Here is a 21,001-nt window from a genome sequence, read left to right on the forward strand (position 1 = left end):
ACGGCAACACAACACCGCTTATTCGTAAGGGTAAAAGTAAGTTGTATTTAGTATTTAATGAGTTGTAATGATCATCTATTTTCTAGTTTCAGTCCACGACTAACAACGGCGAAGATTCGGCCGATAAAGTGCGGTAGATCGTAGATCCGCACAGCTTGCATAAATCAGCCACTTCAAATAAGGCAACTGTTCGTAGTAATGAACAGCCAATCCCGAGGCCAATCTAAAGAGCATCATCAAAGTTGAGATCAAAGTCCAAAGGTAGTGATTTTATAACTTTATTATAATGTTGTATTATATTTAATTAATACTAATAGAATAAAAAGTAGGCAAGATTTTTGCTCAACTTAATTTTTGTGTTTTTAAATATTTGAAAATGAAAAACAATTCCAAAAACCATCCCGAGGAATTTTTATCTACTCACTTTCGCTACACTGAACGGCAGCTTGCGGTGAAAATTACTATTCTGAGGGTCAATTTAAATACACAACGCCACTAAATTTGTGCAGACTGAATTTCGTTTCAATTCAACAGAATTATGTTTTCAATTTTACCATGGACTCGATTTTCAATTAAAAAAGTTTCTGGTGGCAACCGGATTCGAACCAAGAACCTTGACATCACCAAGCTCGCACGCTACCACTCGGCTATCGAACCGGTTGATGTGAGAAGGAACAAAACGCACACAAGAAGCGTTGTTGGGTCGATGATCATGTTTTGCCATGGTAAGTTTAAAAACATTTTTATGCTTGTCATTACTGCAAGCCGCCTTTCAGTGTACACTGAACACAAATTGGCCCTCAGAATAGTAATTTTCACCGCAAGCCGCCGTTCAGTGTAGTTTTGCAAAAAAAATAAAAGTGAGTAAATAGTACTCTCTTTCAACAAAATCAATGATTACTCTAATGAGAGTGAATCCGCTTTACTCTCTTTTGAGCTGATGCACTTTGTAATGAAGTGAGTGGAATTCTACTCACTTTAGAGTAGTTTTCAATGAGCGTGTAGGTTCCCGGGCACAAAAATTGATGAAAATTTGGATTTCGGCTCAGTTTGGCATGCAGATTCAGAATATGGAATTATCTCAACACCACTAAAGAAGCCAATTTCGTCGCGAAAGTCTGATTATTCGTAAAAAATACAATAAAATTTATGACATTTGTGTAGAATTAGTTTTTTGTGTTGTTGTCTCTCCCGAAAACGAATCAAACCCATTTCAAATGTTCGTCAGTGGGCGAGATGGACCGTTATCGGTCTTAGGCTGTGAACCATTTCGCTTGTTCGTTTAACTTTTAGTTAAAATTTGACTTTTCGATAGTTATTTTGAAAATAACCCTACTCGTGAGCAGGGTTAGTCTTGACAGTTCGATAGTTATTTTTTGTTCGCAATGATTTGGCTGCGTACTGTATTTTGTTCCAAATAACTACTCCTCTGTCAAATTTCAAATGGGCCACCGTCGTGGTTATTTTTTAACTTTTCGATGGTAAATAACTATCCAAGTGTCAAATTTTAACTAAAAGATAAACAAACAAGCGAAATGGTTCACACCCTTAGCCGTGTCTGACAACAGACCCCACAAAGAAAAAATGTTCGTCGCGAAATTTCGTCGATATTTTTGACAGATTGCGAAACTCGAACCCAAACAAACCAGAAACCAGTCAGTGGCAATGAGAGTATATTACAGGTGGGGAAGAAGAAGTGATGGCTATGTATTAGTAAGGGAAGAAAAATGTAAACACAAATAGTGACGTCACTATTTGACAGGCGTTCTTATGGGAGCTCGCAATGCTTGTAGTAGTGGCATGTTTTGCACCAGACACGGATCTCACGCACACGAAGTATCTTCTTCCCCACCTCTATTAGACTCTCATTGAGTCAGTGGCGTTTATGAGGCACAGCTCCTCGGGCCAAACGGAAAACGAAACTCCAACAACAACAAACCAGAAACCACTGGCTGAGAAAATTATGTGCAAAACTCTTCATTATTTTGTGAAATTTATCAAAACTCTCCTTTAATTAAGTAGTTTTTGGACAAAACCAGACAATTTAAAGTGATATCTCTCTTTGTGCAATGGAAGTTTTACCAATCAGTGCTTAATTTATCCAGAAGTGCAGAAAATCAAACCCCGGACAGCGACTGTTTTTGTTTCTGTGGTGCCGGTCCTCGCCTTGCCTCGCCACACCCCGCCCATAATGGCAAACGATCGGGAAATCCTTCGTGAGATCTGGGAGGGCAAAATCCCGGTTCAGTTCCAGCTGGCGTCGGACGAAACCGATGTGGAACCGGAGCAGTTCTTCCTGCTGATTCCTCGCTTGAGCTACTTCCCGCTGGTGTCGGACAAGGTGCGGAAGCATTTTCTCCGGTTCGTGTCGAATGAGCTGCAGGATGGGGAGATGTGGCTGGACAGCAATGGAACTCCGCTGAAGTGGCACTACCCGATCGGGTTGTTGTTTGATTTGCTGGTCGGTGGGGATGCCATTCTGCCGTGGTTGATTACGGTACACTTTTCGAAGTTTCCGGAGGACGTGCTGTTCCGGTGTCCTAATAAGTATGACATAGGTTTTAGGTTACGTGGTAGCATATGTTTAATTGTTTTCAATTTCAGAGACATAGTTGAGGCCCACTTTATGTCCGGTCTAAAGGAAGCGGACGTGTTGAAGCATCGGGGACAGGTGGTTTCAGCTATGCAAAAGAAAGACCACAATCAGCTTTGGTTGGGATTAGTTAATGGTAAGTACCAACATTACACAGTTAAACGTTATTTGAAAGATGCAATTGATTGTTTTCTTTTAATGTTTTAGACAAGTTTGACCAATTCTGGGCCGTCAATCGACGACTAATGGAGCCTATTCCGGACCAGGACGGCTTCAAACACATTCCAGTTCGATGTTATTCCGAGGTAAGTTATCTTTGCTAAAAGGAAACAATCTAAATTTCTTCTGACTCACGGAATTTTTTGAATCATTTATTTTTGAATTCCTCGGTGGATTTCTTCTGGAAATCCTTGAGGGATTGCTACAGGAACTCTTTCAGAGGTTTCTCCAGGAATTTCTCCAGGATCTCTTCAGGGATTCCTTCTAGAATTTCTCCTAATATTCTTTCCTGATTTTTTCCCCAGAATCCCTTTGTCCACTTCGGGCTTGTGACTCTTCGGGGATTCATCTACGATTTTTTTCTTGTATGCTCCAAACATTGCTTAAGAATTTTTAATAAAAATCTGAGATTTTTTTTCATAGACTCCTTTGGGAATTCCTGGGATTTTTCGGAGTTTCCTTTACGAATTTCTTCTTTACTTTATCCAGGATTTTTTCAGGGATTTTCCTGAAAATCATCGAGGGATTTATCCTGGACTTGCTGGGTATATTTCTCTATGAATTCCATCAATGATTTAGCCATGAACTCCTTCAGGAATAACTTCTCGAACTCTTTCAGGGATTTCTCCAGGAACTCTTCAGAGATTCATCCTTGAATTAATTGTGGGATTTTTCCAAGAATTGCTTCATAAACTTTTTCAATTAGTGAACGAATACCTAGAATGCTTTCCTCAAGGAACATGAGGAACTCCTAGAACTCCTTCAAGGATTCCTCCACGAACTTTTTGAAGGATTTTTCGAGGTATTCTTTCAAGAATTTCTCTTGGAATTTTTCGAGTATTTCCGTGGGTATATCGCCTGGAGTTCATTGAAGGTTTTTTCTTCTTGAATTGAGAGATTCTTTCAAGAACTCGTTTAAAGATTTCTCCAGGTGTTTCTTTAAGGATTCATCCACAAAGCGCTACTGAAATTTCTTCTTGAAACCCTTCAGGGATTTTCCTGGAATGCTTTAAGAGTTTTCTCCTGAATTTTATGGAGAAATTTCTCTTGAAATTGTTGGAAAGGTTTTTTCAGAAACTTGTTGTAGGATTCTTCAAGAACTCCTTCAGTGATTTCTCTTGGAACTGTTAGAGTTTCAGACATTTATGCAGGGTTTCAATCAAGAATTCCATCAGCGATTCATCTAATTCTCTAGGAATTCCATCATAGATTACTTCAGAATCTCCTTCATGAATTCCTCCAGGAAAACTTTCGAACTTTCCTTCAGTAACTCGTTCTGGGATTCCTGCGGGGATTCCTTGGGAGATTTTTCCTGAACTTCCTTGGGCGTAGGCGTAGAGCATTTTCGTGCTTGCCACACGACATACACATGCAGAGTCATTTGCAAACCACTCTCAATGAACAACTGAGAAGCTGTTTTTGTTTCTGTTTGTACGATATTTACATATAGGGTAGCGAATCACTTGGGCAGCGGCCGGTATTTTGGGCACTCTTCGCTATAACTCAGTCAATTCCAAACCAATTGACTTGAAATTTTGTACACGGCTAGATACTATACGTATCTCATCGCGTTCCAAAAAATTGGTTCAGAATTGGCTGAGTTATAGCAGAAAAGTGCCCAAAATAGGACACCTGCTGAGACGGTTTGCACACGTGTACTACTTCTCGACTGGAACATTTGTCGATTCACTTGGAAAATTGTCAAACAACCGAACCGTATGTATATGCAATGGTTACGACAAGTCACAAACTGTCTGAGATGAGTTTTGCCGTAAGTGACGAATGGATGGCATCGTTACTGTTTATGGGGTTGTCGAAATACTATGCTGGGGATGGAAACATCTGGTCGAGCCATGGGTCCAGCTTTATCGGCCGATTCAGTCAATCCATGATTCTTCAGGACGTGAAGTCAGTGTTTGGACGAAAAAGTGATCAGTGAACCACTCGGCAGTTTTTCTTCCCTTCTGTTGGTTCTGTTTCAATTACCAAGCGGTGTATGTTCTCTCGTCGAGTCGCATGGTTCACGAAGGAACACAAAGAGGATACTCCGATATAAACAAGCTGCGGCGATGAGCGGGCATCGCTAAGTGTAACACTTACCGATGATCGCTCATCGTTGGCTTGGGGCAACTTCATCAGTATTTAATGCGTTTTCGCTTTAAAAACGTGAAATACTATTTAATTTAACTGTATTCATGACGTTGCAGGTTGTGTAGTCACAATAAAAAAAGAATTATGGCAATAAAATATTCTTACCGAATGCATCGCTTTTATTAGCGTCATCGAGCATCTTCTCTCTTGATTGCGCTCTCGTATCGAACCGGGCAAGAGAATTTCGGGGAGCGTTCCCGATCATGTTGGTTCATGAAATGTTACATTCGCGAATGTATCACTTGCTGAGCATGGACCCTTCAGTGGTTCGCGATAAAAATCCACACACTGCGTGAAGTCGATGCATGGGCCAAGGAGTAGAAATGATAGAGGTGCGTTCTACAGCGGTGAGCAACACCAAAGACGATGGCATTTCGAGGTTCAAGGCAAGCATGGCTCGAAATGGGGGTGGACATCAGAAGACGTACCCATTCACTCATGAAGTAGATTTTTTTTTTTGAGATTGAGTTTCCAGAGCAGATCGAAAGGGTAAACAAATCCGGTCAAGCCGGAGATGATGACAGAGGAACCGATTTCGAAAGCAGCGAATACGTGAATCTGTAAGAAACTCAGCCAAAGAGTTCGCTAGTGCGGACGAAGATGATATCTGGGTGGTCACCGAACCGGGAAAAACGGGAAAACCGGGTAAAAGACGGAAATTCGGAACGACCAGGAAAAAAGCGGGAAAAAGTCGGGAATTTGTTAAGAGTAACTTGATGTGCATAGGCTGAGTGTTCCAGTTATCGCCATAGTGGTTCCCTATTTGGCCATAGTGGTTATATGAAATATTTCAAAATTTTGCATCATTTCAAGAGTTTTAATGGCAAGATACCTTTAAATTCTTGCTACTAAAACTTTCAAAATAGGATAAAGCTTCAAAACTTTCTAAATTCCCACTATGGCCAAATAGGGAACCACTATGGCGATAACTGGTACACTTACCCTATTTGAATGTTTACACCTCATCGAAAATCTGCAAAATCAAAGCCAAACCAAAATACTCCTGGGATACTTCTACGAAATCCCAAGGAATTCGCCTGTGCAATCACTTGAAGTTTCCTTTAAACAAAATTTGGGATTCTTCAAGAAGTTTCTTCTAGAATTCCTCTAGGTTTTGTACCGCTTGATTATCTCTTCGAATTCGATGAGATTTTTTCGAGGAAAGAGTTTCTTACATCTGAGATTTTTTCAAAAGTTTATTTTTGGATTAACCCGTGTCCTTTCTTATATTTATTCTAGTTTTTTTTAATAGATAAGAAAATCATAACCACTAAACTGGGCTTTAATCAAGACAACCTATTGCAATTTATTCAAGAGTTCCTTTTAAGATTCATCAAGATTTTCCTTCCGCAATTGTAACAGAAATTGCTCCAATCTTTAAAATTTCCTACGGGAATTCTTCCCAGATTATTTTTTGAAATCCCTCCAGATTTTTTTTTTCTTTTTCTTCCTGGAGCTTCCTCTGGGATTTCCCTAGAATTTTCTTCTGGAATTCCTCCGAAAGTTTTTTTTTAGAAATCAATCGGGTGTTATTTCTGGGATTCTTTACAGAGTTTCTTCTGGTATTTCTCCAGGATATAATTCTGTTACTCATCCATCTCTACGAGTTTTTTGCACGATTTTGCAGGAGTGCCTTCTGAAACTTTGGTTTGGAAAACTTCCAAGAGGTGTTGCTGAATTTTATCTTTATTTTATATTTGCTTTTGGAATTTCTCCAGTGTTTCTTACCGCATTTCCTTCAAGAGTTCTTCTTGGGCACCCTCCAAGAGTTGCTTTTGGGCATCCTTCAGAAGCTCCCTTTGAAAATCACCCAGGAGTTCCTTCTGGATGATCTTCCAAAATTTCTTACAACAACTTTACGATAGCTATTTCCGGAAATACTCCAGAATCCTGAAAATCAAACTACTGCGGGAGTTTTGAAATCGAGAACTCTTCCATGAGTTCCATGGGAAACCTTGTAGACATGTGGGAGATTCTTTTGGGAATCCTTCAGGAGTTCCAGGAGAAATCCCTAAATCGAATTCATGATCCCAGACCAAAAGTTCTATTCCCTAATTGCCAACAGACTGACTAAAATCCTAAACTCCCTAAAGGAACCTCTTCCAGAATAAATCCATTAACCCTCGAGCGATTGCGCTGCTGTGTTTTGTACAACACGTTGAAAAAATCTCGCTTTTTGTGTTCAGTATTAGCGTGGTGCTGGCGGTGGCGGCCAACCGCGCTAGTTATGGATGGTTAAGGAATTTAGAGGAATCCACAAAAGATATACAAGGTGGAATCGCTAACAAAAGTTACTGAAGAAATCCAAGATACCTAGTATTTTTGGAGTAATCGAAAGATGAAATCTCGGACAAAACTTTGTTAGAATCTCCAGATGTAAGTTTTTGGGAGAATACTCAGTTGGATATCCTGGAGGAATCCCCGGAAACAACACCAATGAAGTTGCGTTAGGGCACCTACGCTAATGAATACAATTAAAAAAAAAAAATGATTCGATTATCCTCCATGTCCCGGATAATCGAGTGCGACCTTTGCTGATTTTATATGCACATCTTACCTATTGTAGATCTGTCATAGTTAGCTACCACTTCTACACTTGTTTTTTTTTAATACAAGAAAATAAGTAAAATAATGAATAAGGGAAAGCTTGAATTATGCACTATTTGGAGCTGAATGAAAATATGTTGTAAGTAATTGTGTAGCACACGCCTTTTATGTCATCATTGGTAGGTACTTTCATTTTTTTCATAGATGCATTACGTAGAGAACAATATTAAACTATCATACGCGCCAACTTGTGACGTAGTTGGGGGGGCGAGGCCTCTCGGAATCAATGAAATTCGACAAATATCAACGCAGTTCATTTCATTTAGTCATATTCACGTGAAAACTAGTACATTGAGCTAAAAAAAGTTGAATATTGTCCAATTTTGGAGAGCTTCGCCCCCCCCAACTACGTCACAAGTTGGCGCCTATGTAAACTATAAATATCTAGTACATACCCAAGTAACCACAAGCATTATATCATTGCACGAATTAGACTGAATATCAACCTTTGCAATGCAACATGCAGTAATTCCACACTTCTCATGCAATATACCTTTAGATTGGCATTATCAATGTATTGATGCATTACATTTTGTCTTTACATTAGGGTGCATTAAAAGGTGATATACGATAATTCAATAATTCAACACTGCAAAAACTGAATAAATGCAATGTACAAACTAGCAAAGGTTGCCCTAACAATACAATTATAAAAGCTTGACTCTAATTGTAAACAAATGAAATCAAAAAGAGTGAACAACTTTACGGTCAACTCTAGCGGTTTTCAACACTTCTGGTTTGGCTCCCGATCAACTTAATCTCCGTTTGAAGCGGTTTGAACCACCGATCCACGGCTTTCTTCAGCAAAACCTTTTTAAAGATGACTTTTCTCTTTTCTGTTACCTGCTATCGCATGCAAATAATGCTGGAAACCCCAATTAGCATATAAGTTGTGTGCGAGAGGTGTTTTAATTTTCTTATATTGAATAAATATATTCTAAAATGCATTATGTATTTTTCAGTGATTTATCAGAATGTAATTACAGGGATTCTATTACATATGACATAGTCGTTTTGCCCTCTACAGCAATGATTGAGACAGAAGAACAGTTTCCTTTTAGTTAACGAAATATCTTTTGTTATCACTGCAGCAGAAACAGTCCAAGGCGCCAGCACGTATGGAACTCATCTAGCGGTCTTCAACACTTCTGGTTCGACTCCCGACCCGGCAACAAAAAAATGATGGTTAAAACATTCATGTGGGGGGCATTAGTACCGTCGATAACGAAACGGTGCTAAAAATAGATTTTTGTTTTGGTTTTTCATGTTGCACGTATTAAGCATGTGCAAATGCAAATGTACAGCACATGCATTTATGTCACTTTAGCAATGGCTGTCAACGTGCTGCAATATGTGGCACTAATCTGATTTTAGTGGGGCCCTTTTCGACTTTAATATTGCTTCAATGAGGTGTATAAAGTAATGCAGCATTATATACACAATTTTAAATATGAATATATGGCAAAATTGATGCACTTATATACGGCTTCGTGGTTACTTGGGTAGTATTCACAGGATTGCAAGTTAAAATGCACATGGTACTTATCATCCATATGATACGACAATTGAACGTTATCTTCTAAAAAATGTGCATTTTAAAAACCGGGAAAATTTCAGAAATCGTACCGGGAAAACCGGGAAAAAGACGGGAATTACAAAACTGATATTTAGTGGCCACCCTGTGATATTGAAAATGCCAAAAATTGGCACCAACATTTCAAAATACGCTCCTTCTGCAATTTGTAGACCCAACTTACCCTGTGCGTCAGTTTAGGCGCAATGGCCGGGAGTGATACGATTCATATAGCACACATACTCGTCAACACGTTTCCCAATAAACCAACCCGATCCATGAGGTGAGCGATCCAAACTTCTTACAATGAGATATTGAAGCTACCGGACCGGGACCTATAGATAAAATCTAAGCGGCAGGAGATCGAAGCCCACGGAATGTGGAAACCAACGGAATGTGGAAGCTTTAAGAATGACCGAAAGAGCGGAAAGCCATCCGGAATAAATGGTTGTTTACCACCAAATGAAGCGTCGATTGACAGATCGAGCGATACAAGACCCGCTTGGTAGTCAAGGGATGTTCTTCGAAATTGATTCCGGGTTTTTGGGAACATCCCTTAACGACTAGTCGTGCGTTCTTTCTTCCCAAACTTCCGTTAGCTCCTCGCTTGATTGTGATAAAACCTATTTGTTCCGGATATCCTTACGTCCTTCGTTCGGGTAGATTCGATAAGGCCCAAGTCTGATTTTCGTTCAACGACGTCATCTCTTCTAGCACCGCCTTGATCCAATGTTCTTTTGCGCGTGCGGTCGACTTTATTTCGCTTGCGCTGAGCCCTGTTCGGTTTTATAGTCCATTTGGTCAAATTGGAACTATAGCGGTATCCAACGAACGTCCCTTTTGTTGCTTTCGGGTCGCACATCCTACACACTACGAAAAAATCAAAATTACTCGTGACGTAAATTTATTGCACAGGACGTAAACGATTTAATGACGTAAATTTATATGTCTGCTGACTTAATAATACGTCATTCTTGTAAAATTGATTTCAATGTGACGTAAATAATTTCTAAATCGTGCATCATTACGTTTCATATGACTAAATATTCAGTCAAATGTGACAGAAAATCACGCCACTTGGGCGTTTAAATTTACGTATATGTGTTGCTTGAATATGTGCATCCAGAGTGACGGAAATTTACATGATTTTTTCTAAGTGTGTACCCTTGACCTACGGTATGTGAATTGCCACACTCGCACCGAATACTTTCAGGTGTCGCCAATCAGGTTCATATTTCCTCAGAAGTCTTGAGATTTTGATTTCGTTGGAAATAATTTAAGGACAGACTTGTAAGAATCCCAAAATGGCCGCCACAATGGCCGACTTTGGCACCTACTCACGATTTTGAGCGCACAAATCTCGTCGTAAACAAAACCAGCGCATCTGATCTTCGTATTTTAAGCTTATTGCAAGTGAGCAAGAACAGAATAATGAAATGCACTGTTGTCTGAAGTTTGCATCTTGAGATTTGTGCGTCTGAATTTCTGGTGCGTTGTTCAAGCGGGATTTCAAGACGTTTGTCCTTAAATGCCGCCTATGCTGTGCTTTTTGCCTTAGGTAATATTCCGCCACTTTTTTGCTGGCGTCATATAGAAACATGATGAAATATCGACTGCCGCCGATGGAAGGCACTTGCACTTCAAACTAGTCCGCATAGGTCCGCATATATCGGAAGACTCCAACTCCAGAAGATCCGAAACCCTAGAATAGCTTTTCCGAGCTTGCTTACTGATCAAACACGCTGTACACTAGTCGCCTAGTCGTCTACCTTTCCGCTTTGAAAATCTACATCGTCCGTTACGTCCGTAAGTTGCTTCAAACTTTTCTCAGTTAGGTGTGCCATCTTACTAAGCCAAAGCTGGATTCTGTTTGCCAGGAAAGTTCGCTCCAGCTGCTTCACTCGGTACAGGCCGCCTTCTTTGCTACCAGAAACAACCAGTACGCCAATCTCGTTTCAAACTTCGCATCTATCCGCTGTGCCGGTGCTTGGAAAACGCACTTACGGACACCAGGTTAGTTGCCAAATGCGGTATCTTCAGTACACCATGAGCATCAATCGTTCCTTCTGGAATCTGCGCATTTCATCCGTACCTCTTTCCAACTCTTCCATGTTTGAGTTATTCGTGATCCCGACGGCATGTTGCCTCGGAAATTCTTCAGTGAGCTTCTTATTCGGCCTCGCCATACGACATGTCGCCAATAGCCACAGCTGTAAAGGCGTGTGTATTCAGCATGGCCATGCTGAGGGTTCGATTCCCGTTCAGTACAAGAACTTTTCGCAAGAGAATATTAATTTGACTTCCTTGTGCATAAAGTATCTTCGTGCCTGCCACACGATATGTGGCTAGAAAATGGTCATTGTCAGAGGAAGCTCTCAGTTAACTGTGGAAATGCTCATAGAACACTAAGCCACAGAGAAACAGACGTAACACTTAGAACAAATTTCATTAAGAAACATCGTCACGAAAACGTAATCGCCCAATGCTAAAAGTACTGTGTTTGGTCAGGCTGCCACTAGATGGCGGTAGTGAGCAAACGTCAAATAGGAGCAAAAACGATACCACCGCCGCTAGTGGTCAATCGACCTACATTTGAATCAACCGTTAAAAAAGTGATCAATGGGAGGCAATGAGAGTGTGACGTCTGTTTCTCTGTGACTAAGCTGAGTAGCAGGTTTCGTCCCAGTAGTGATGTCACGCCAAGAAGAAGATATGAAAAGCCGCCCCTTGTCAAAATACCTCTCTCCAGCTTGAACCCGAAATGGAATTTAAAAAAAACCCTGACATGGAGCCAGATCTGAAAAAAATTATCTCTATGACCCACGCTTTATACCGACGGATCGAAACAAAACGCTTTAACTGCTTTAAAATCATACAGCTGTTATTCGAAGTTAGTATGGGAATGTATTCTCTTGCTACAGCAATAATCTGCTAACAATACCATCAATATTTACTGGGTGCCAGGGCACCAAGGAATAGATGGGAACGAAAAAGCAGACGAACTAGCAAGAATAGGATAATCAAAACCTCTTCTAGGCCCAGAGCCTTTTTGTGGCAACTCTCCATGCTCCATAAAAATGGAACTGAGGAACTGCGAAAGGGTTATGGTTTATGCAAATTGTAATAAAACCCAAAGAGCACAGCAATCTAAAAAGTTCATTACTCCAAATGTATCAATTACAAACAAACTTCTTTCACTATCCAAAAAAGACCTGTGCACATATACAGGACTAATAACAGGACACTGTCTTACCAATCTTCACAAGAAAATAATGAGAAAAGTTGAAGATGATACTTGTCGATTTTGTGATGAGGAATCTGAAACCTCTGCATTTTTGATAAGGGATTCCTACAGCCCTCTGAAATATGGTACACTAAGGTCTTTTTTTACACGGGTAGTTTTTCTGCTTTAACTCGGTCAATTTTAAGCCAATTCACATGAAAATTTGTACACAGGTAGACACGGTTAGTACTACCTGTGTACGGAAAATCAGATAGGTAGGTTCAAAATTGACCGAGTTAAAGCAGAAAAACTACCCGTGTAAAAAAAGACCTTAGTTTACTTACAGCCTTGTAAAGTAATTAATTTTATGCGACACATTTTCTGCCGTTATAAGCATAGTTGTCCCATGTTACTTTTTGACGATTTTGACTTTTTTGCACCAGGCGCTCTATTTATACGTATATTTTCATATAACATCAAAAAATAACATACTTTGTTCGAAGACTCAATGAAAAGCATGCCAAGTCAAATTGTCCCACTGTTGAATTTCTACGCATGTCTGTCCCACAACTGAAATTCTACGCATAACAGTCCCACTATAAAATTTCTACGTAAAACCGATACAATAAGCATTTTTAGTAACTTAGCTTCACCTGATAGCATGGCTATTTCAATACTGCATGGTATAAACCCTTCTTTTATGTTGGCATTACGGTCCAGCTGGAACAAAACTTGTTTTCCAGTTAAACAAAAACTGTTATTTCTTTGCAACTTGCAGTTGCAATCTGAATTCAAATACATATTGCTGCAATGCGCGTTGAGCTCATAAAATTTTAACTTAATTAAGAGGCTCAAATGTCGTGAAGCATGACGAAGCCGATCCAATATAATGACAAAGAGGTTGCTGAATTGAATGACTGGTATATGTGAAAATTTTCAGAATTTAAGCAAGCTTGAAATATTGTTGGTAAGTGAGTTGATGAGTTTCACTTTTTTATTTCAGTATGTTATCCCAATAATTTGGTTGAATTAGTGTGTCGGTTAGTGAGTGGCTTAGTTATCGGATATTTAGAAAATAAAAAGAACACTTTTGGGTTAAACTCAAATCGAAGATGAACTGCTAAAGGCACTGAACAAGCAATCAATATATCAATTGATGAGAGATCAACCGAGTAAGCGAATTGAAGAGTAAGTGAGTGACTTGGTGAGCGAGATTTTGTAAGTGTGTGGGTTGATGAGTAAATGAGTAAGATGATAAGCGAGTGTTTTGATAAGTGAGTTGATTTATTATTGGGCTGATGGGTAAATGAGTGACTGTTTTGAATGAATGTGTTAATGAGTTATTGAGTAACTTGATAAACAAGTGACCTAGACGCTCAGAGACTTGATGAGTAAGTGAATTCTTGAGTAAATTGTTGTTAGTAAGTTATGTCGTAGATAAGCGGTTTTCTGTGTGTATGTAAAAGAAATGATAGAGCCCAAAAGGATTATATTCTTATTATTGTATGTGTATTAAAAGTGAACACAGTACCGTAACTGTTTGTTTTCGAATAGGATGAATATAGAACCGTACCATTATCAACGGCATTCTGACCCTTCATATAAAAATAAAGATACATGAAGCATGAAGCCACTAATGGCAAATCACTCCCAATCTTTGCTAGGGTTCCTATTCATATGACCCATACAAGCAGAGGAAGGCATGGTGCAGAATGTTTTGAAAACTTAAGCTGTTGTATTTCTAAACATATTTTATTTCAGTGATATGTACATTTTTCTAGTCATTTAAAATTAATACAAAAGCTTAATCAGTTGTATGCTTTGTTGGTCATTAGGCAAAATAGTCCATTAGGCCGAAAAGGTCATTAGGCCGAAAAAATCATTAGGCCGAAGAGGACGTTAGGGCCGAATAATTCAGGTATAGAACAAGGTCATTTCGCCAAGACCTGGCCAAAATACCATTTCGGCCAGAAGACCTGTTCGGCCTGAAGACCTGTTCGGCCTGAAGACCTTTTCGGCCTGAAGACCTTTTCGGCCTGAAGACCTTTTCGGCCTGAAGACCTTTTCGGCCTGAAGACCTTTTCGGCCTGAAGACCTGTTCGGCCTGAAGACCTTTTCGGCCTGAAGACCTTTTCGGCCTGAAGACCTTTTCGGCCTGAAGACCTTTTCGGCCTGAAGACCTTTTCGGCCTGAAGACCTTTTCGGCCTGAAGACCTTTTCGGCCTAAAGACCTTTTCGGCCTAAAGACCTTTTCGGCCTAAAGACCTTTTCGGCCTAAAGATCTTTTCGGCCTAAAGACCTTTTCGGCCTAAAGACCTTTTCGGCCTAAAGACCTTTTCGGCCTGAAGACCTTTTCGGCCTAAAGACCTTTTCGGCCTAAAGACCTTTTCGGCCTAAAGACCTTTTCGGCCTAAAGACCTTTTCGGCCTAAAGACCTTTTCGGCCTAAAGACCTTTTCGGCCTGAAGACCTTTTCGGCCTGAAGACCTTTTCGGCCTGAAGACCTTTTCGGCCTGAAGACCTTTTCGGCCTGAAGACCTTTTCGGCCTGAAGACCTTTTCGGCCTGAAGACCTTTTCGGCCTGAAGACCTTTTCGGCCTGAAGACCTTTTCGGCCTGAAGACCTTTTCGGCCTGAAGACCTTTTCGGCCTGAAGACCTTTTCGGCCTGAAGACCTTTTCGGCCTGAAGAGCTTTTCGGCCTGAAGACCTTTTCGGCCTGAAGACCTTTTCGGCCTGAAGAGCTTTTCGGCCTGAAGACCTTTTCGGCCTGAAGACCTTTTCGGCCTGAAGACCTTTTCGGCCTGAAGACCTTTTCGGCCTGAAGACCTTTTCGGCCTGAAGACCTTTTCGGCGTGAAGACCTTTTCGGCCTGAAGACCTTTTCGGCCTGAAGACCTTTTCGGCCTGAAGACCTTTTCGGCCTGAAGACCTTTTCGGCCTGAAGACCTTTTCGGCCTGAAGACCTTTTCGGCCTGAAGACCTTTTCGGCCTGAAGACCTTTTCGGCCTGAAGACCTTTTCGGCCTGAAGACCTTTTCGGCGTGAAGACCTTTTCGGCCTGAAGACCTTTTCGGCCTGAAGACCTTTTCGGCCTGAAGACCTTTTCGGCCTGAAGACCTTTTCGGCCTGAAGACCTTTTCGGCCTGAAGACCTTTTCGGCCTGAAGACCTTTTCGGCCTGAAGACCTTTTCGGCCTGAAGACCTTTTCGGCCTGAAGACCTTTTCGGCCTGAAGACCTTTTCGGCCTGAAGACCTTTTCGGCCTGAAGACCTTTTCGGCCTGAAGACCTTTTCGGCCTGAAGACCTTTTCGGCCTGAAGACCTTTTCGGCGTGAAGACCTTTTCGGCGTGAAGACCTTTTCGGCCTGAAGACCTTTTCGGCCTGAAGACCTTTTCGGCCTGAAGACCTTTTCGGCCTGAAGACCTTTTCGGCCTGAAGACCTTTTCGGCCTGAAGACCTTTTCGGCCTGAAGACCTTTTCGGCCTGAAGACCTTTTCGGCCTGAAGACCTTTTCGGCCTGAAGACCTTTTCGGCCTGAAGACCTTTTCGGCCTGAAGACCTTTTCGGCCTGAAGACCTTTTCGGCCTGAAGACCTTTTCGGCCTGAAGACCTTTTCGGCCTGAAGACCTTTTCGGCCTAAAGACCGTTTCGGCCTCAAGACCTTTCCGGCATAAAGACCTTTTCGGCCTGAAGACCGTTTCAGCCTCAAGACCTTTTCGGTCTAAAGACCTTTTCGGCCTCAATTCATTTTCAGCCTAAAGACCTTTTCGGCCTTAAAACCTCTTCGGCCTAAAGACATTTTTAACCTAAAGACCTTTTCGGCTTCATGACGTTTTCGGCCTATGACCAATCCGGTTTAATGAAATTTTTGGCCTTATGACTTATTCGGCCATATAAATACTTTGATGTAACAATATTTTGCGGTCACACGACGTTTTTCCGACCAAACGATATATCGGCCTGGTGACATTTTAATTCACCAGGCGCTCACTTAATTTTGGAGCACCTCACATTCATCCTCTCATCAATTCACTAATCAACTCACTCACCTAGTTCCTACTTAACCGATTATTAAGAAAGTGTTAAAATGTGATGTTAGTCTTTTGTTGTCTTTCGGCTCCGTTTTGCCTCGAGACATTTGAGCCTTATGCATGAGAGTCTTATAATGTTATAAGAGAAGCTAACATTGTTTGTAACTAAAAAAAATATAATTAAAAAGTATAGAACAGACCACATCGAGCGTGAAAAGAGACGACTAATTATCGTGGGACTGATATGCGTAGAAATTTCGCCAACAGGACCACATTTCTAGGCATAACAGTCCCACTAATAATGTTTTTACTATAAAACACTATATTTTTAAAAATATTTGATTGGAAATACTTCAGGCATGAAAATATAAGCGATTTCTAACGATACTATGAAAATTTAAATCCGATTTGTTGCCCCATTTGGTCAAAAAACATGAAAAACCTGTTTGAAACTTCAATCGCGATTTTCTCAGTTTCAAGTTTTTCAACATGGGACAACTATGCGTAGAACGGCAGTATCCCTGCGGGGAAACATCCGACGATCTCTGCTCATAGTGACCTATCGCCTTGATATGTGATTATATAGATTAAAGCGGGTGGTGTATCACAAAAGATCTGAAAATTGGTCGCAGTGATAAGTTACCCTACAGAAAAAAAAATGACCCACGCTAATACTCACCACCGTATAGGTCACTGCATGATATTCTCTCCTTCTCTTTCACTCTTACAGAAATTTTGTAAACAACAAGGCCAAGAAACGTCAAAATCCCATACAAAATCAAAACAATGCAGTGCCCTATAGATTCTTGAGTGAAATTTCATTAGAGTGTGCGTCGAAGAGCTTTCATTCCAAACATCCCACATGTGGATCTTTAGATCACGAATGACGCGTGGTTTGCATACATTTAGGCTTATGCAATCAAGCTCGAATTATCTGCGTGATTTTTCAAACTGCTAGAGATATGCCAACTTTCAGTTCACGCAAAAACGCCTTCGCTCAAAAATGTGTTCGGCCTGCACATTTTTAGTAAACATCCATGCCGCACATGACTGTGTTGGAGACACACATTTTTTTAAAATTGCTCGTACGCTCACATGAGCATGTATTTTGCAATAATTTCGACATGGCAACCTCACTGGGTTTATAAACCACCTTCAAATACCGAAAAGTATTGATATTTTGCAAAAATGTGAGCGTATGAGCAATTTTAAAAAATGTGTGTTTCTAACACAGTCCCTGTGCGGCATGGGCGTTACTCAAAAATGAGAGCTTTTGTTTTAGAGAGTTTGCAAAGCTTTATGTCATGAAGCTTTCCTAATATTTTTTGTTTTGTAATATAAATAGATATATAATCAATAGATTAATACATAAAATTCAACTTTCTTTATTTTCGTTCAGGACGGTTCCTATCAGCAAAAGCTAGTCGCACCGAGCACCGAGACGGGCCAGAAACGCACCCTCCAGGATCTGTTGGAGGACTTCTCGACACCTGTCCGGAAAGCAGGTAAGTTCTCCGTAGTTTCGTCGTCCTACCTCGCAATGGTGGGGTGTGAAACATTAATTTCGAACCGAAACAGGAAAAAGGACAATTTGTCCTTGTTTACTTTCACCTTTTTTCCCGGTTGGGCTTCGGGATCTTTGTCGATAGCCAACAGAGAGGTGCCGAATCTTAGCGCTTCATGTAACACGTCGTCGTCGTTTGCGACCATTCGGTTCGCACCTTGCTCTCTTTGTCTTTGTCGCCTCCGTATCCTTTCCTTCCCATCGTCATCATCATCATCGTCGTGATGAGGAGAATGCGTGCCTATGCATACAACACAATACCTGAGCTATGCGCTGCGCACCAGTGCGACTATTTGTCTACATGTGCACACGCATAGGCACTAGGTACCGGTCGGTACCTACCTACATATGCTAATGGCGTTTGATTTTCGGATATTTTTCTTTTCGAGAATAGAAGCAAGCAACGGTCTCTGTCTCGGTCTAGGTCTGGGCCTCGGCCAAGGTGTGATTCTAGGAAGTGGACGGTTTCGGCGAACTTGAATGGATTGCGAAGGAGGGCCAGGTGTGCGTTAAGCAAATTTCTCACGGATTTACGAACGCAGTGTATGCGAGCGAGAAGTGATGCATTTTACGGTAATGAAAACCGCATTTTTTTGCTGCATGAGAAGCAGTCCGGAAATTTACGATTTTAATGAATTGAAGAAACTTCAAAGTTTTTGGCAACGAAGTTGCTTTTGACCATTGGTTTTTACTGTTCACATATGCTGCGACGTTTTGAACACGCGCGCATGAACACGCGTTGAACTTATGTGGACTTTTTTTTTTGCTGATGGCGCTATTACCGAAGTGTTATTGAGTCATGTACTAAACAATTATTGTCAGGACAGTTAAAGTTAGTCGAAACACAAGAGACGAAGCCAGAACATTATTTTTCCCCTGATGAAGGCAACATCCCTAAGTGACAAAATTTTGAGTAAATTAATATTTTTATAGGAATCAAGACTGCGTATGTTCACAGTAAAGAATTTCAGTCGATCCAAGCAATTAGTACAATTTCTAAAAGAATTCCTTATTCACTGGAAAATCTATGGAGGAGACTCTGTGGGAGAATTTTTATAGAATCCTCCAAAAATTCCAAAAAGGAGTCACTGCAGATATCCTTGTTAAATTTTCAGGTGAAATTTCTGGAAGAATTTCAGGAGAAATTACCCGAGGAATTATAGCACAAAACTCTACAGGAAATTCTGTAGGAATCCCGTAGGATATTTCTGTATCCTAGTACAGGTATACCTCGATTTAGTGGACCCTCGATTATATAGAGGAATTCCACGGAGTCATGTCAGTCGATCCTGAGCGACCATTTCAAAAATATCTGAAACTTTTCACAGTTTTTCAATTTCGTCTAAATCGCCATTTTTTGATATCAAACCTTCATATTCACTCGCGACTAACTTTTCAAAAGGGTGCATGCGAAAATAGTTCAAAAATATTCTAAAAGCTGTACAGCAAAAACGGGTTGTTCGATTGTTATGAATTTTTCAGCAAAGTTAGATAACTAAATGATGATTCCTTAGAAAATATACACTGTAAAAAAAATCTTTTTTTACTATAAAAAAATATGGTCTTTGTCACAAAAACTCAAATATCTCAAAACCCTATCTTTTTACCAACGTCAATTTTTTAGGGCAATAGGCCCATATTATCAGCTATCTACCATAAAATTTTGGTGATGGTAAACTGATAAACAAAAAAGTTATGACATTTCAAACATTTCACAATTTTTACATTTAGTAACAAAAATTTTTTTTTTTCTGTGTAAATTTTTTCGAGAATTATATTTTGATGCTGATGTTATTGTAAAGGCTACCGCCTGAATTAAACAAGTTGTTTTCATGATATTTTTGTTTGATTATTCATAATTACTATAGTATCTATTTGAAACTTAGACGCGATCTAGTGTTGTGATCAAAAATATTGAGAGTGTCATACTTTTTATTGTACGTGACTGGTGAAAAAAATCCTTGATAGTGTTGAAAAGCTGTTGATCATAAGTAAAATGGAATTAAACTTATTTTTAAGACGAAAGCTGCATAATAAAAGTTTTATACATACGAGTATACGTCTAGTTGATCTGCAAAAAAAATACCTCTTAGAGAACAGATTTTATGATCGGAAGAATGCGAGTTACTTCAACAACAACAAATGCATGAGAGGTACATACCACAGACAAACAGACGAAACGCCTAGAACAATTTTCGTGAAAATCCATCGCCCGGTTCACACTACCACCACCTGGTGGAAATGTTTCACGAAACACTGCGTTGTGCAATATCGTCATCAGAAGGCGCTAGTGTGAAACGTCAAACGCAAAGAAAAACGATGGGCACTCTTCTGGTTATGAAAGCCTCAACCAAGATTCAAAATGATCGTTAAAGGCGTGGTCAATGGAAATTTCGTCAGTGTTACGTTTGTTTGTCTGTATACATACCATGACAATGCTAACGAAAAACGCAAAAAAATACTACCGCTATGGATATTAAAAATTTTATAGTAAATTTTTTCTTCAGCCAAGCAAACAACACCAAACTAGTCAGTTAAAACTAATAAGTGATTTTGTTTATTATAATCTAACGAACAACATGAACAGTCGCTTTCTCAAAGGTCTTCAACTCAACGCTCTCTTGTAGACCGTTTGATGAAAAAAAAAATGTTCAAAAGAGTTACGAAATCTCACCGAAAGCACCATAGATAAACTGAAAGAGACTGGTTATGCCCAAATTGAATACAAATTTACGCATTTGCACGTCGTGCCGTCTAGACTTTGGCAAACGAGCCATCTGTATATCATCGGTAAAGCAGGGCGCAGGAAGTTCGAAAACGACAACAACTAAGAAATAGCCAGAAGTGCTAAGTGCAGAAAGTCATGCCACCGTACCATCAGCGACATCTGTTTAAACAATTTAATCACGCCCCTTTTCAAAAAATGCTTTGAAATATACTTCAACATCTATACCCATTTCAATATTTTTAACGTTGCAAAACACGCTTTCAACATTCATCTTGAAGAAGAGGGAAAACACTTGTCCTCAAATGTAACAGCAA

General features: G+C 40.1%; 1 protein-coding gene across 1 annotated transcript in view; it reads left to right on the plus strand.

Moving 5' to 3' along the window:
* The first annotated feature begins 1,948 nt into the window (after window positions 1-1,948).
* LOC115267930 (autophagy protein 5) overlaps window positions 1,949-21,001 on the plus strand; it is a 54,609-nt gene continuing 35,556 nt past the window's right edge. The window contains exons 1-4 of the mRNA XM_029875664.2: window positions 1,949-2,547; window positions 2,605-2,729; window positions 2,801-2,898; window positions 17,795-17,900. Coding sequence (XP_029731524.1) covers window positions 2,192-2,547; window positions 2,605-2,729; window positions 2,801-2,898; window positions 17,795-17,900 — 685 coding nt within the window. The 5' untranslated portion in view covers window positions 1,949-2,191. The remainder of the gene's footprint in view (window positions 2,548-2,604; window positions 2,730-2,800; window positions 2,899-17,794; window positions 17,901-21,001) is intronic.

The sequence above is a fragment of the Aedes albopictus genome, chromosome 3 (assembly GCF_035046485.1).
Source record: "Aedes albopictus strain Foshan chromosome 3, AalbF5, whole genome shotgun sequence".
Lineage (NCBI taxonomy): Eukaryota > Metazoa > Arthropoda > Insecta > Diptera > Culicidae > Aedes > Aedes albopictus.